At 40.9% G+C, this 13,322-nt stretch overlaps 1 protein-coding gene across 2 annotated transcripts in view; it reads left to right on the top strand.

The window, feature by feature from the left end:
• The window catches only part of ENPP6 (ectonucleotide pyrophosphatase/phosphodiesterase 6), an 89,335-nt gene extending 76,368 nt beyond the window's left edge, over positions 1-12,967 (top strand). For both annotated transcript variants that reach the window (XM_043513581.1, XM_038398104.2), the window contains exons 7-8: positions 6,533-6,656; positions 8,036-12,967. In XM_043513581.1, the coding sequence (XP_043369516.1) occupies positions 6,533-6,656; positions 8,036-8,241 (330 nt within the window). In that variant the 3' untranslated portion in view covers positions 8,242-12,967. The remainder of the gene's footprint in view (positions 1-6,532; positions 6,657-8,035) is intronic.
• Positions 12,968-13,322: the final 355 nt, after the last annotated feature.

The raw sequence follows: 13,322 nt of genomic DNA, 5'->3' as shown, positions 1-13,322 counted from the left end.
GCCTTGTACATTAGCGGTTCACTGTTAGAGATCAATGTTCAGTCTTGGTTTAAGTTAGATATGAGAAACAGGTTTGTCAGCTCTCATCCTTGCTCCCATTTGTGCACATCACAAAATCACTGCACATGCTGGCACAGTTCTGAGCTACTGGTACTCTCTTCTCAGCAGAAGCCCAGGACTGGGTTGTGAGTTAGGAGTGTGGTGTCCCGGGAACACTATGTTGGGAAGCTGGCATAGCACCTGCCCATACTCTGCTTGCCTGAAGCCAGTGCTATTAATGACCCTATGCAACTATTTGCCAATGTAAAAGAATGTAACAGGTTTTCTGATCCAAATACCAGCAAATGAGATAAAAGTTGCTATGTTTCTGACTTCATTTCACAGCTGCAGTAAGGTACTATTCTCTTTGTACTCTTGGGCTGGTGATAGAAGGGCATTCTGTTTCCTGAGTATGGCATTACTCGGGAAACAGCTGAGTCCATAACATCTGGCAGTGTTTTTAAAGGGAATAACTTCAGCCATGTCATCATGATATCTCTAGAGAAACTTTGCAACTTAGATAAGACTTGGCATGACTTGAGTGGATGCCCACAAATGCTGTACAACTTATCCTACGGTGAGCAGCCGATTAGTTTCCTGGAACTCCATTAAGCAGAATAGTGGTGTAGGCAGGCACTATAGTAGGAGACTATACAAAAAAGGTTTCAGAGTAGCAGCCGTGTTAGTCTGTATTCGCAAAAAGAAAAGGAGTACTTGTGGCACCTTAGAGACTAACAAATTTATTAGAGCATAAGCTTTCGTGAGCTACAGCTCACTTCATCGGATGCATTTGGTGGAAAAAACAGAGGAGAGATTTATATACACACACACAGAGAACATGAAACAATGGGTTTATCATACACACTGTAAGGAGAGTGATCACTTAAGATAAGCCATCACCAACAGCAGGGGGGGGAAAGGAGGAAAACCTTCCATGGTGACAAGCAGGTAGGCTAATTCCAGCAGTTAACAAGAATATCAGAGGAACAGTGGGGGGTGGGGTGGGAGGGAGAAATACCATGGGGAAATAGTTTTACTTTGTGTAATGACTCATCCATTCCCAGTCTCTATTCAAGCCTAAGTTAATTGTATCCAGTTTGCAAATTAATTCCAATTCAGCAGTCTCTCGTTGGAGTCTGTTTTTGAAGCTTTTTTGTTGAAGGATAGCCACTCTTAGGTCTGTGATCGAGTGACCAGAGAGATTGAAGTGTTCTCCAACTGGTTTTTGAATGTTATAATTCTTGACGTCTGATTTGTGTCCATTCATTCTTTTACGTAGAGACTGTCCAGTTTGGCCAATGTACATGGCAGAGGGGCATTGCTGGCACATGATGGCATATATCACATTGGTAGATGCGCAGGTGAACGAGCCTCTGATAGTGTGGCTGATGTGATTAGGCCCTATGATGGTATCCCCTGAATAGATATGTGGACAGAGTTGGCAACGGGCTTTGTTGCAAGGATAGGTTCCTGGGTTAGTGGTTCTGTTGTGTGGTGTGTGGTTGCTGGTGAGTATTTGCTTCAGATTGGGGGGCTGTCTGTAAGCAAGGACTGGTCTGTCTCCCAAGATCTGAGAGAGCGATGGCTCGTCCTTCAGGATAGGTTGTAGATCCTTGATGATGCGTTGGAGGGGTTTTAGTTGGGGGCTGAAGGTGATGGCTAGTGGCGTTCTGTTGTTTTCTTTGTTGGGCCTGTCCTGTAGTAGGTGACTTCTGGGTACTCTTCTGGCTCTGTCAATCTGTTTCTTCACTTCAGCAGGTGGGTACTGTAGTTGTAGGAATGCATGATAGAAAAAGCACAAGAACAAATCCGCACAGACACACCCCTGGAGCCAGGACCTGGGGTATTCTATCTGCTACCCAAGATCCATAAACCTGGAAATCCTGGACGCCCCATCATCTCAGGCATTGGCACCCTGACAGCAGGATTGTCTGGCTATGTAGACTCCCTCCTCAGGCCCTTCGTTACCAGCACTCCCAGCTATCTTCGAGACACCACCGATTTCCTGAGGAAACTACAGTCCATTGGTGATCTTCCTAAAAACACCATCCTAGCCACTATGGATGTAGAAGCCCTCTACACCAACATTCCACACAAAGATGGACTACAAGCCGTCAGGAACAGTATCCCCGATACTGTCACGGCTAACCTGGTGGCAGAACTTTGTGACTTTGTCCTGACCCATAACTATTTCACATTTGGTGACAATGTATACCTTCAAATCAGCGGCACTGCGATGGGTACCCGCATGGCCCCACAGTATGCCAACATTTTTATGGCTGACTTAGAACAACGCTTCCTCAGCTCTCGTTCCCTAATGCCCCTACTCTACTTGCGCTACATTGATGACATCTTCATCATATGGACCCATGGAAAAGAAGCTCTTGAGGAATTCCACCATGATTTCAACAATTTCCATCCCACCATCAACCTCAGCCTGGACCAGTCCACACAAGAGATCCACTTCCTGGACACTACGGTGCTAATAAGCGATGGTCACATAAACACCACCCTATATCGGAAAGAGACAAACACCTACAAGATCTCTATCATGCATTCCTACAACTACAGTACCCACCTGCTGAAGTGAAGAAACAGATTGACAGAGCCAGAAGAGTACCCAGAAGTCACCTACTACAGGACAGGCCCAACAAAGAAAACAACAGAACGCCACTAGCCATCACCTTCAGCCCCCAACTAAAACCCCTCCAACGCATCATCAAGGATCTACAACCTATCCTGAAGGACGAGCCATCGCTCTCTCAGATCTTGGGAGACAGACCAGTCCTTGCTTACAGACAGCCCCCCAATCTGAAGCAAATACTCACCAGCAACCACACACCACACAACAGAACCACTAACCCAGGAACCTATCCTTGCAACAAAGCCCGTTGCCAACTCTGTCCACATATCTATTCAGGGGATACCATCATAGGGCCTAATCACATCAGCCACACTATCAGAGGCTCGTTCACCTGCGCATCTACCAATGTGATATATGCCATCATGTGCCAGCAATGCCCCTCTGCCATGTACATTGGCCAAACTGGACAGTCTCTACGTAAAAGAATGAATGGACACAAATCAGACGTCAAGAATTATAACATTCAAAAACCAGTTGGAGAACACTTCAATCTCTCTGGTCACTCGATCACAGACCTAAGAGTGGCTATCCTTCAACAAAAAAGCTTCAAAAACAGACTCCAACGAGAGACTGCTGAATTGGAATTAATTTGCAAACTGGATACAATTAACTTAGGCTTGAATAGAGACTGGGAATGGATGAGTCATTACACAAAGTAAAACTATTTCCCCATGGTATTTCTCCCCCCACCCCACCCCCCACTGTTCCTCTGATATTCTTGTTAACTGCTGGAATTAGCCTACCTGCTTGTCACCATGGAAGGTTTTCCTCCTTTCCCCCCCCTGCTGTTGGTGATGGCTTATCTTAAGTGATCACTCTCCTTACAGTGTGTATGATAAACCCATTGTTTCATGTTCTCTGTGTGTGTGTATATAAATCTCTCCTCTGTTTTTTCCACCAAATGCATCCGATGAAGTGAGCTGTAGCTCACGAAAGCTTATGCTCTAATAAATTTGTTGGTCTCTAAGGTGCCACAAGTACTCCTTTTCTTTTTGCGTATACAAAAAAGCAGACTGAGTCCATTTTCTCCTCTGCTTGCTCTGAGTGCTGTCAGTGAAATCGATGGAGACAAGGCAACAGATTTAATTTGTCAATTATCTTGAACGTCTGATGACTGTTATATACAAAGGAATGCATGGATACTCAAGGGGTTCCTGCAGTTAGCAGTCTAAAGATCTACACTTTATAATAAAATTTTGTATAGATCCCATAGTTTCTATCCATGGTCAATTGTTTGGGAGGGAGAAGAAGAGAGAATAAAATCAGATAATAAATATAAATAACATGGAAATGGATCTTAAGTCAGTCTGTCTCATCACTGATCCGAGTTTACTGGAGCTATGGATACAAGGTACACACAAAAAGAAAAGGAGTACTTGTGGCACCTTAGAGACTAACAAATTTATTAGAGCATAAGCTTTCGTGAGCTACAGCTCACTTCATCGGATGCATCTGGTGGAAAAAACAGAGGAGAGATTTATATACACACACACAGAGAACATGAAACAATGGGTTTATCATACACACTGTAAGGAGAGTGATCACTTAAGATAAGCCATCACCCACAGCAGGGGGGGGAAAGGAGGAAAACCTTCCATGGTGACAAGCAGGTAGGCTAATTCCAGCAGTTAACAAGAATATCAGAGGAACAGTGGGGGGTGGGGTGGGGGGGAGAAATACCATGGGGAAATAGTTTTACTTTGTGTAATGACTCATCCATTCCCAGTCTCTATTCAAGCCTAAGTTAATTGTATCCAGTTTGCAAATTAATTCCAATTCAGCAGTCTCTCATTGGAGTCTGTTTTTGAAGCTTTTTTGTTGAAGGATAGCCACTCTTAGGTCTGTGATCGAGTGACCAGAGAGATTGAAGTGTTCTCCAACTGGTTTTTGAATGTTATAATTCTTGACGTCTGATTTGTGTCCATTCATTCTTTTACGTAGAGACTGTCCAGTTTGGCCAATGTACATGGCAGAGGGGCATTGCTGGCACATGATGGCATATATCACATTGGTAGATGCGCAGGTGAACGAGCCTCTGATAGTGTGGCTGATGTGATTAGGCCCTATGATGGTATCCCCTGAATAGATATGTGGACAGAGTTGGCAACGGGCTTTGTTGCAAGGATAGGTTCCTGGGTTAGTGGTTCTGTTGTGTGGTGTGTGGTTGCTGGTGAGTATTTGCTTCAGATTGGGGGGCTGTCTGTAAGCAAGGACTGGTCTATCTCCCAAGATCTGAGAGAGCGATGGCTCGTCCTTCAGGATAGGTTGTAGATCCTTGATGATGCGTTGGAGAGAGGTACACACACTATCTTTCTAGTCTTTGGCCTGGCCACTCAGTGCCACTGTCACTCATCAGTCAGGAGAATTTAAACATATTATTAGTTGATGAAGTGAAATACTATTTAGAAGTCACTGAAGAGATTGCAATTATTTCTCACTGATCACCCAGCTCTAGTTCTGATCTGGTGCCCTGGCATGGTGTTAGTAGGCACTGCTAAACATGCCATTTTTTGGATGTAAAAGTGAGATCCTGATTCCTGACCACTTGTGTTCATTCAGGACTCATGGTCCTTTTAAAAACAGTAGGTGTGTTAACTCCAGGGTTCTGGCAAAATTCCAACTCTGATAATTACATTATGGCCTTCATAAATTCCCTCTGCAGTTTCAGACAACTACGTTGTCTTCTTTATTTCATGCCCTAAAATATTTGTGTGGTGTTCAACAGCTGCAACATTTCATTCCAGGGAGGATGCAATCCAGTGATGGAGGAAATAACCTCCAATATTGTTTGTATGTCAGTTTGTTAAGACCTCTAGGAGCCTCCTAGATTAAAAATACTACTATGAATGTTTGTTAAGTAGTTGTTACTGTGGAGCTGGAGAGACTGATTCCAGAGAAATGTTTAAAAGTACTATTTCTGTGTAACATGGTTAAGTGAAAACAAACTGGAGATACGATAACTGTGTACAAGTGTCTGAAGAATGTCCTCAGCAAAAACTTTCTAAATCAGGTCTGGGAATAGTCTCCTAAAGGAAGCCTCATTGCTTCAATAATAAAACAAGCAAACAAGACAAAACATTTGAGAATTTCTTGTAGTGAAGAGTCCTATGTTGATTGGATTGACTGGATGAAATGGACCAACTTATTTAACAGATCTTTTCCTTTTCTGGCTTTTTTGACATTGGTAATGAGGGCAAAGGACAAAATTACATGTAAATTATTCCACTGAATTGAACAACAGAAATTGGTCAGAAAGCGGCATTGTTAGGAAGCAGCCATAGAAGAACTCAGTGTTATGGACTAGCTCTGTATCTATATTCACACACCAGAAACATTCAGAGAAGAAGGGAATAGAAATTGAAAAGGTTATCTTCCCCGTTAGCTACCCTCAGGCTCAGGGCCTGAAGTTCTGGCATTGTATACAACTGAAGGTAATAAAAATACAAGAATATTCTTATGTGCCTTCCTTTTATGTTTGTATTCTATTGTAATGAATCATGTGCCGTTTCAGTATACTTGCTGTGTCTCGTATTGGTGACTATATCCTGCCCTTTCAGGGGGTTGGACTTGATGATCTAATAAGTCTTTTCCATCTCTGACTACTATGATCCTACGACTATCCTATGAATGCATCCGATGAAGTGAGCTGTAGCTCACGAAATCTTATGCTCAAATAAATTTGTTAGTCTCTAAGGTGCCACAAGTACTCCTTTTCTTTTTGCGAATACAGACTAACACGGCTGCTACTCTGAAACCTGATACATTATTAATTACCCAGTTCTTTCATTATTTAAAGGCTCCCTCTTATAGCATTTATATGCTAACCTGTGTTTTGTTTTTCTTCCCCAGAGTAAAGAGAAACTTCCATTTTGGGAGAATGGCACAGGGACAAAGAAGGCCTGGCAGAATGGGTGGCATGGCTATGACAATGAGCTCATGAATATGAGGGGATTCTTCCTCGCATATGGGCCAGGTAGGCCAAATGAATGATCAGATAACCACAAACTCCCTACCCCACCCCGCCTCTACAATAGCTTCAGAGAAAAGGCAGATCCACAGTGCTGCACTGTTTTGGGTGGAGTGTTGATGTAGAAGTTAATTCTGTACATGGAGCCTGTCCACCACAGCCCATAGGAAAGTAGAACAAGCTTGCTCTCCTTTTAGCCTCTAGATCTTATGTGAAACTGGGGAAGAAACAATGATTACATTTGCTTTGCTGTTCAGACATCATGCACTTTGTATGGCTGCCTAATGTAGGTGTACAGGAACCTACCACTAGGTCACTACCACTAGATCACCCAAGCCTTGGATCAGCATTGAGTACCCCTTCCTGTTAACGTACTCCAAGGCTCACACATGGGCACATCAATAGGTCCTGTATTGTTTGGGATCCTCAATTGTTTAAATCCTTCAGTGTTCTTTGGCACATTGGCCACTTCTATTCCAGGCCCTGGCAACTCATGATGTATTGCTATGTACACTTCCATGACATTCACACTATCATGGACTTCCCAACCAACTTGTAATTATCTGGGATGAAGTGGAGTCTCAGACCCTGATCTCTGTGTGATGTATATTATGCTATTTTTATACTACTACTAATATACAGAGTGCACAGGATTTCATCTGCAGATCTGAACACACTCTGGAGGTGTGTATCATTATCCCCATTTTACAGATGGGGAAACTACGCACAACGACATCAAGTGATTTGCCCAGGGCTACACAGGAAATCTCCTAATTCCCGAAAGAGTGTCCAATCTATTGAACATTGCTCTTCTCAGCTAGGCTTGAGATCTTTTAATTCTATATGAAATATAGGTATCCTTTTTTAGTCTTGGCAAAGGGCTCATGAAGGCAGAGTAGCCCCTTTGATAGCATCCATGTGGTTATTACTTATATTGTACAACTGCTGCATCATTACATAGAGAATTTCTGTGTCCCAGTTGGTCAGACCCTTTAAATATTGAATAGTGCATGCTCTTCACAGATGAGGGGAAAAAAATAGAATCAGAATCTTTCACACAATCATTGCAAAGCAAAACTGTCTGCTGAAAAGGCAGCAGGGCAATGTTTAAATGCACAAACACTTAAACATTTAAATAGCTCCTGTGTTTAATAGTTCCACTCTCTTTTCTTATTTGCCCAATTAATTTTAACAGATAATTTTGTATCCTACTCACAAGACTTTCTATTAGTCTCTCTGGAAAGACATAAGGTCCCTATCCCACCTGATTCCTAGTTTATTGGATGTTCCTGCAAGTCAAAACCTCAAGCAAAAAAAATTATCCAACGTTAAAGCCTCCCTGCCATTCAGACCCTAAAACATATCTTTGCATTTCTTTGTTTCAGATTTCAAATCTAACTTCAAGGCGCCTCCAATCAGATCGGTCGATGTTTACAACATCATGTGCAATATTGCAGGAATAAAGCCACTATCGAACAATGGATCCTGGTCCAGAGTGGAGTGTATGCTAAAAAATAATGCCAGTTTGGCACAGTTATTCCAGTGGAGCAGCTGTGTGCTGGCATTAATTCTACTTTTATTGTTTGTATAACAGATCTCGTTACTCTGGCCCCAAAACAATATTGGTCACTGTGACCAGTAACTTGATTTTTGTTTGTTAGTTTAGAATTCTTTATCTGAATAATGGCTTCAGTAACAGAATACTGTCTGGGTAAATTGCACCTATTCACCCAAATTCATCCCTCAAGTTACAAAGGGGATAAATCACTGTGGTTATAACAAATGCAAAGCCAAATATTGCTTTCATTTACACTGTTGTAAATATATACAGCAGTGTCAATGACAGCAGAATGTAGCCCATTGTGAGAGTGAGTGAGATACTCCAGGAGATAGAGAATGAATTCCCTCTCATACTACCATATCTAACTACGGAGACGCTTTCACCTCTGCTTAGTTAGGGGCTCAAGACTGGATATAGTCCTTTGTAATTTTACCAGATTGTTTTATTCTGGATTATTTTTTTTTCTCTGCTACAGCCCTGCCCTCTTCTCACAAAGCAGTTACATGCATAGTGTACACTGCCCCATTGCTGTAAACAGGAAAAAAACAGCCTCTCTCCACTAAGCTACAATAAACACAACCCTAAGAAAAAGTAGGAATGGGAGCATTCAAGAACCATAGAATCCTTCTTTCCCCACACTTTGTCTTTCCTTCTCTCTTAAGAGCATCAGCCCCCTCAGTACTCCATTAGCTCATAGAACATAGAAACCTAGGGTTAGAAGGGACCACAAGGGTCATCCAAGTCTAACCCTCTGCCAAGATGCAGGATTAGTTGTTCTCAACCGTCGAATATAGAGGCCATTCCTGTACCCATTCAAGTCAGAAGAGTTTTACCATGGACTTGAATGAGTTTGAGAGGAAGCGGAGAGTGAGGGTTCCATAATGAGGCCAAACCTGAACTCAGGTCATCCATGTGGCAGTTTATTAGAACAGCCCATTGGTGATTTTTAAATTTAACGTACCACCTGCCTATATAGAGGGCACCATTTATTTCACAATTCTAAGGCCACCAAATTTGCTACCATATTTTTACCTCGGAATCTAAGATTCATTAGGAAAAAAAACAAAACCAGAACATTTTTAGCCTTTAAGCTTGAGAATAAAACCTTGAAAATGTGAATCAAGTGTCTACTGATACAGTAGCTCTGGGAGATATGAACTGTCTTGTTCTTCTTACTAGGACATTGACTCTGAAACCAAAAGATGACAGTTTAAATATTAACTATTTCACTACTGATCATTTTAGGAGAAAAATGCAGGCAAATATGTTTTAGTCCCAAAAGGCCACACTGTGGCAAAAGCCCCAACTGTCCCAGCTGCCAAAACTTCCAGCCTCCCCACAAGTTCTGTGATTCCAGCATGCACTGTCAATGCAAAAACCTCCATGGATGTTGACAACTGAAATCAGAGAGATGACAGAAAATAAACTGCATTTCATATCAGAATAAACAAAACGGGGACTATTCTGGTAATTGCAATCTTCATTTTCTGCTTAATTCATTAAAAACCTCCCAGTTACATCTAAATGAAATGGCCACCAAATTTCCAGTCTGCTGCAGAATACAGGGCCTTTCTAATTGAGGCCCAGTTTACTGAGGTCTCGTCTATAAATCTTCAAGGAGAAAACTCATTTCCATTTGCCAAAATTCTACCAGGTTTCTGTCTACCATAGAAATGTAAGGCTAGAAGGGACCTCAAGAGGTCAGCTAGGCCATCCCTCCCATGCTGAGGCACTCAAAATCTGAAATTATTTCAATGGCAATTAGCTCTGATGACGTGTCACTGTCAAAATGTCTAGAAACTTATTCTGCACTGAGCAGTGGGGTATCTGAATAGCTGTATGACTAACAGGAAGGCCTGGCCCTTCTAACTCCATGGAATGGTATTTGTACTACTCAATCACATGCACTCAACAAAGAAGGCGAAAGAGAAAGATAGAACCACAATAAATTCAAAGTGCATAAGTGAAGAAATGAGGTGTAACCATGCTGCAGAGGGCCTTAGCTATAACTCAAAATATGCCAGTGACAAGTATAATAAAACAGTTTGTAACACAACTGGCCTCTTCTCTGTGCCTTTCCGGATGAAGTAGCGAAACATAACACCACATGCTCTCGGTGGTCCAATACATCAGCTGAACTCTTGAGAGTTTTCAGCATCTATTGCTTTTCTACCAGCAGCATCAGGGAAGAGCATGGTTTTAAGAGATTCCAATTCAAGCAATGGAGCATGCAATATACGTGGCTCTTTTCCCTTCAGAAGCTGATTTCTGCAGCAGGGAGACATGTTTATACTGGTGGACTTTCAAAAGACTTTTTATCCTTTAACCAGTGCTACAGTAGTGAGAGGAGGAGCTCACAGGAGATATCCAGGTTTGACATTCAAAGCCATTTCTCATACAAAAAGGATGACAGGATGAGGACCAAAAATTATACGGAATGAATATTTCATCACAGGGACTTCAAACCCAGTCCTAAATTGTATTGGTAAAGTTAGATAGGGATAGACTCTTGCAGTGTCGTATCTACACTGGAGCTGAAAGGCGTAATTTCCAGTTTGGGTAGATATGACTGATAGATATACCATGCCAAAAATAGTCGTGGCTACATGGGCAGTGGGATGGGCTAGCTGAGTGCATACTTAGGGTCTCAGATAGGATTGAATTCAGAACAGATAGCCCATCCTCCTGCCCCTGTAGTCGCAGTATGCTACTAGTTTTAGCACTCTAGGTTGATCAGAGCCAGCAGGGTATGACAATCCCAGATGGAAATTACACCTTCAGCTAGAGTGCAGACATACCCTGGATGGTAATCCATCTCAGAGGTTAAAGTCCCAAGATTAAGGTAAACCTGAACAAAAACAGGGAGGCAGAGATAGCAAATCCCAACTAAGAACCTGATTATGTCAATTTTACATTGAAACTATATCTCTAGATTTAGGTTCTAGTCAACATAAAATGGTAGAATCTGGCCTCAACCAATAGCTATTTTATTTATTTCAGAAGATTAATTTTGCTTAGTTGTTAAAACATTTTGCTGCTGTACTGCTTGATGTTAAATATGGGGTTGAAAGATGTTAAATAATAATGTACATGCATTTTAAAATGTTAGTAATAAGAGATTTACACATCTTTACATAATTTTATTTTTTAAATGTTTTCACTGTAAAAAAACCCACCACATCTAGAAAAGAGACATTTAGGGTTTGGTCCTGCAAGGACCCCAAGAACCCTTAACTCCTCGCAATGCTGATGGGAGTAGAGGGCACTCACCTTTACCTCAAAGGAGGGGCTCAGCACATTGGCAGAATGAACTCCTGTGGAAAGATTAGGGTCCTTCCTGGATAAAATAAACCTCTAAAAATTAATGAGCATACAAACCCAGAGTAAAGCACATTTTGGGTTGGTTTGGTACAGTTAATTTAAGGATAAATGATTACAGCATGAAAAAAAATCAAATTAAACTTGACAAAAGACTTCTGTAATAGCGGTAAAGATTTATGTAATGTATTTTTAAAGGTCAAGTGAACCATCAAATCAATTGGGGGGGAAAAGAAAGAAAATCAGCCTTTGTTATCAGGCTGTTGAGTATAAAAGGCAATTTAGGGCTTTCTAAGCATTTGCAGTGGCTGTGAAAGAAGCATCTATTGTTCAAAGTTCCCCGTTGCTCTTTAATGGACCAGGCTTAATGAATTCATTGGAGCACATTTTTTTTAAAAGTGAGAGAATTATCGGTATAAAAGATAACCAAATGACTAAATTACAAAGTTTTGTTTGAAAAGCAATAGGATACATAAAACACACACTAATCCCTTGCCATTCTGGAGTCTTAAATTCTATAATAAAAAGGTTTCAATATTCTCTTACAGAGAAAAAAAGAGCTTAAAAGCGGCACAGGGCCAGATTCTGATGTCAATTACACTGGTGTAAATCAGAAATAACTGTTCAATTGAGTTATTCCACATTTAGATCAGTAAATGAGATCAACATTGCCTCACTACTGCATGTGGGGAACAATTAGAAAAGCAAATGTCCATATTCAAAAATTCTGAGCGTTTGCAAATATTGCAAAGTACATTTTCAAAATGTATGAGAATCTCATGGGGTTTAGGGAAAACATCCTATGATAAAGCACTTCAAAATGTGTTCAATCTGTGAAAAGGAAATTCTGTAATAGATTTACATCAAGTTGGTCATCTCCAAGAGAACTGAGAATCGGGTATGTTTTAGAAGTGCATCTTGCTTTTTTGGTATTTTTGTACCACTATATTGATTCATGCTCTGGTTCAAAAATCAGAGCATTTTGCCTGTAGCTTCCTTATCTGTGTAACAAATAACTGAGGTGAATGTATTTTTAAACCTGGATTCTAAGTGATGCTTTCCAACAATGATTGATTGTAAATGGGTGAATAATTATAAGAACACTGCATGATTTCTGTTAAAAATGGTATACATTTTTGTAAATAATGTAAGATTTTAAAAAAAATCCTAGAACACCTTGTCTTTCCTGGTTGATTGTTATATCAAAGTGTAGTCATGTTGGTCCACTTCTCACTTACAAAAATAGAGATACTGCAGTGTAAACAGTGTTTGAAGCTTATACTGACTAATCACCAGTGGGATGAATGATAACATTGTTTAAAAATGGTAAAGTCCTCAAAATATGCATGTAAATTAGATATTAAATAAATTGCATAAGATAATGTGGCTTGCATGTTGGATAATTTTTCCAGGGGTATTATAATAAAGTTAACCTTTTAAATCTGTTTGGTTTTTTTCCCTTCTAACTGCATATATAAACATAGCGGTATTAAACAACAGCACTGTCCATTGGTATCTCTATGTCAACTAGGGACATATCTGTAAACATTTCTAATTCAATTTGTAAATTCCCTGGGGGCAGGGATGTCTTTTTGTTTTGTATGTGTACAGCACCTAGCATAATGAGGTGCAACAGATTTTGCTACTCACCACTGGTGTGCCTCCTTGTGGCTCATCAGGGGATTAGCTCACCACTGGTTGGATCCCCCTTCCTGTGGTCGTTCACCCAGTCATCTCAATCTCACCTTCCAGAACTCTGAGTAATCTTCTTCGTGATTTGGCTGCTCCTTCTT

The sequence above is a fragment of the Dermochelys coriacea genome, chromosome 4, assembly GCF_009764565.3.
Source record: "Dermochelys coriacea isolate rDerCor1 chromosome 4, rDerCor1.pri.v4, whole genome shotgun sequence".
Lineage (NCBI taxonomy): Eukaryota > Metazoa > Chordata > Testudines > Dermochelyidae > Dermochelys > Dermochelys coriacea.
This window is presented reverse-complemented; position numbering and strand designations above follow the sequence as displayed.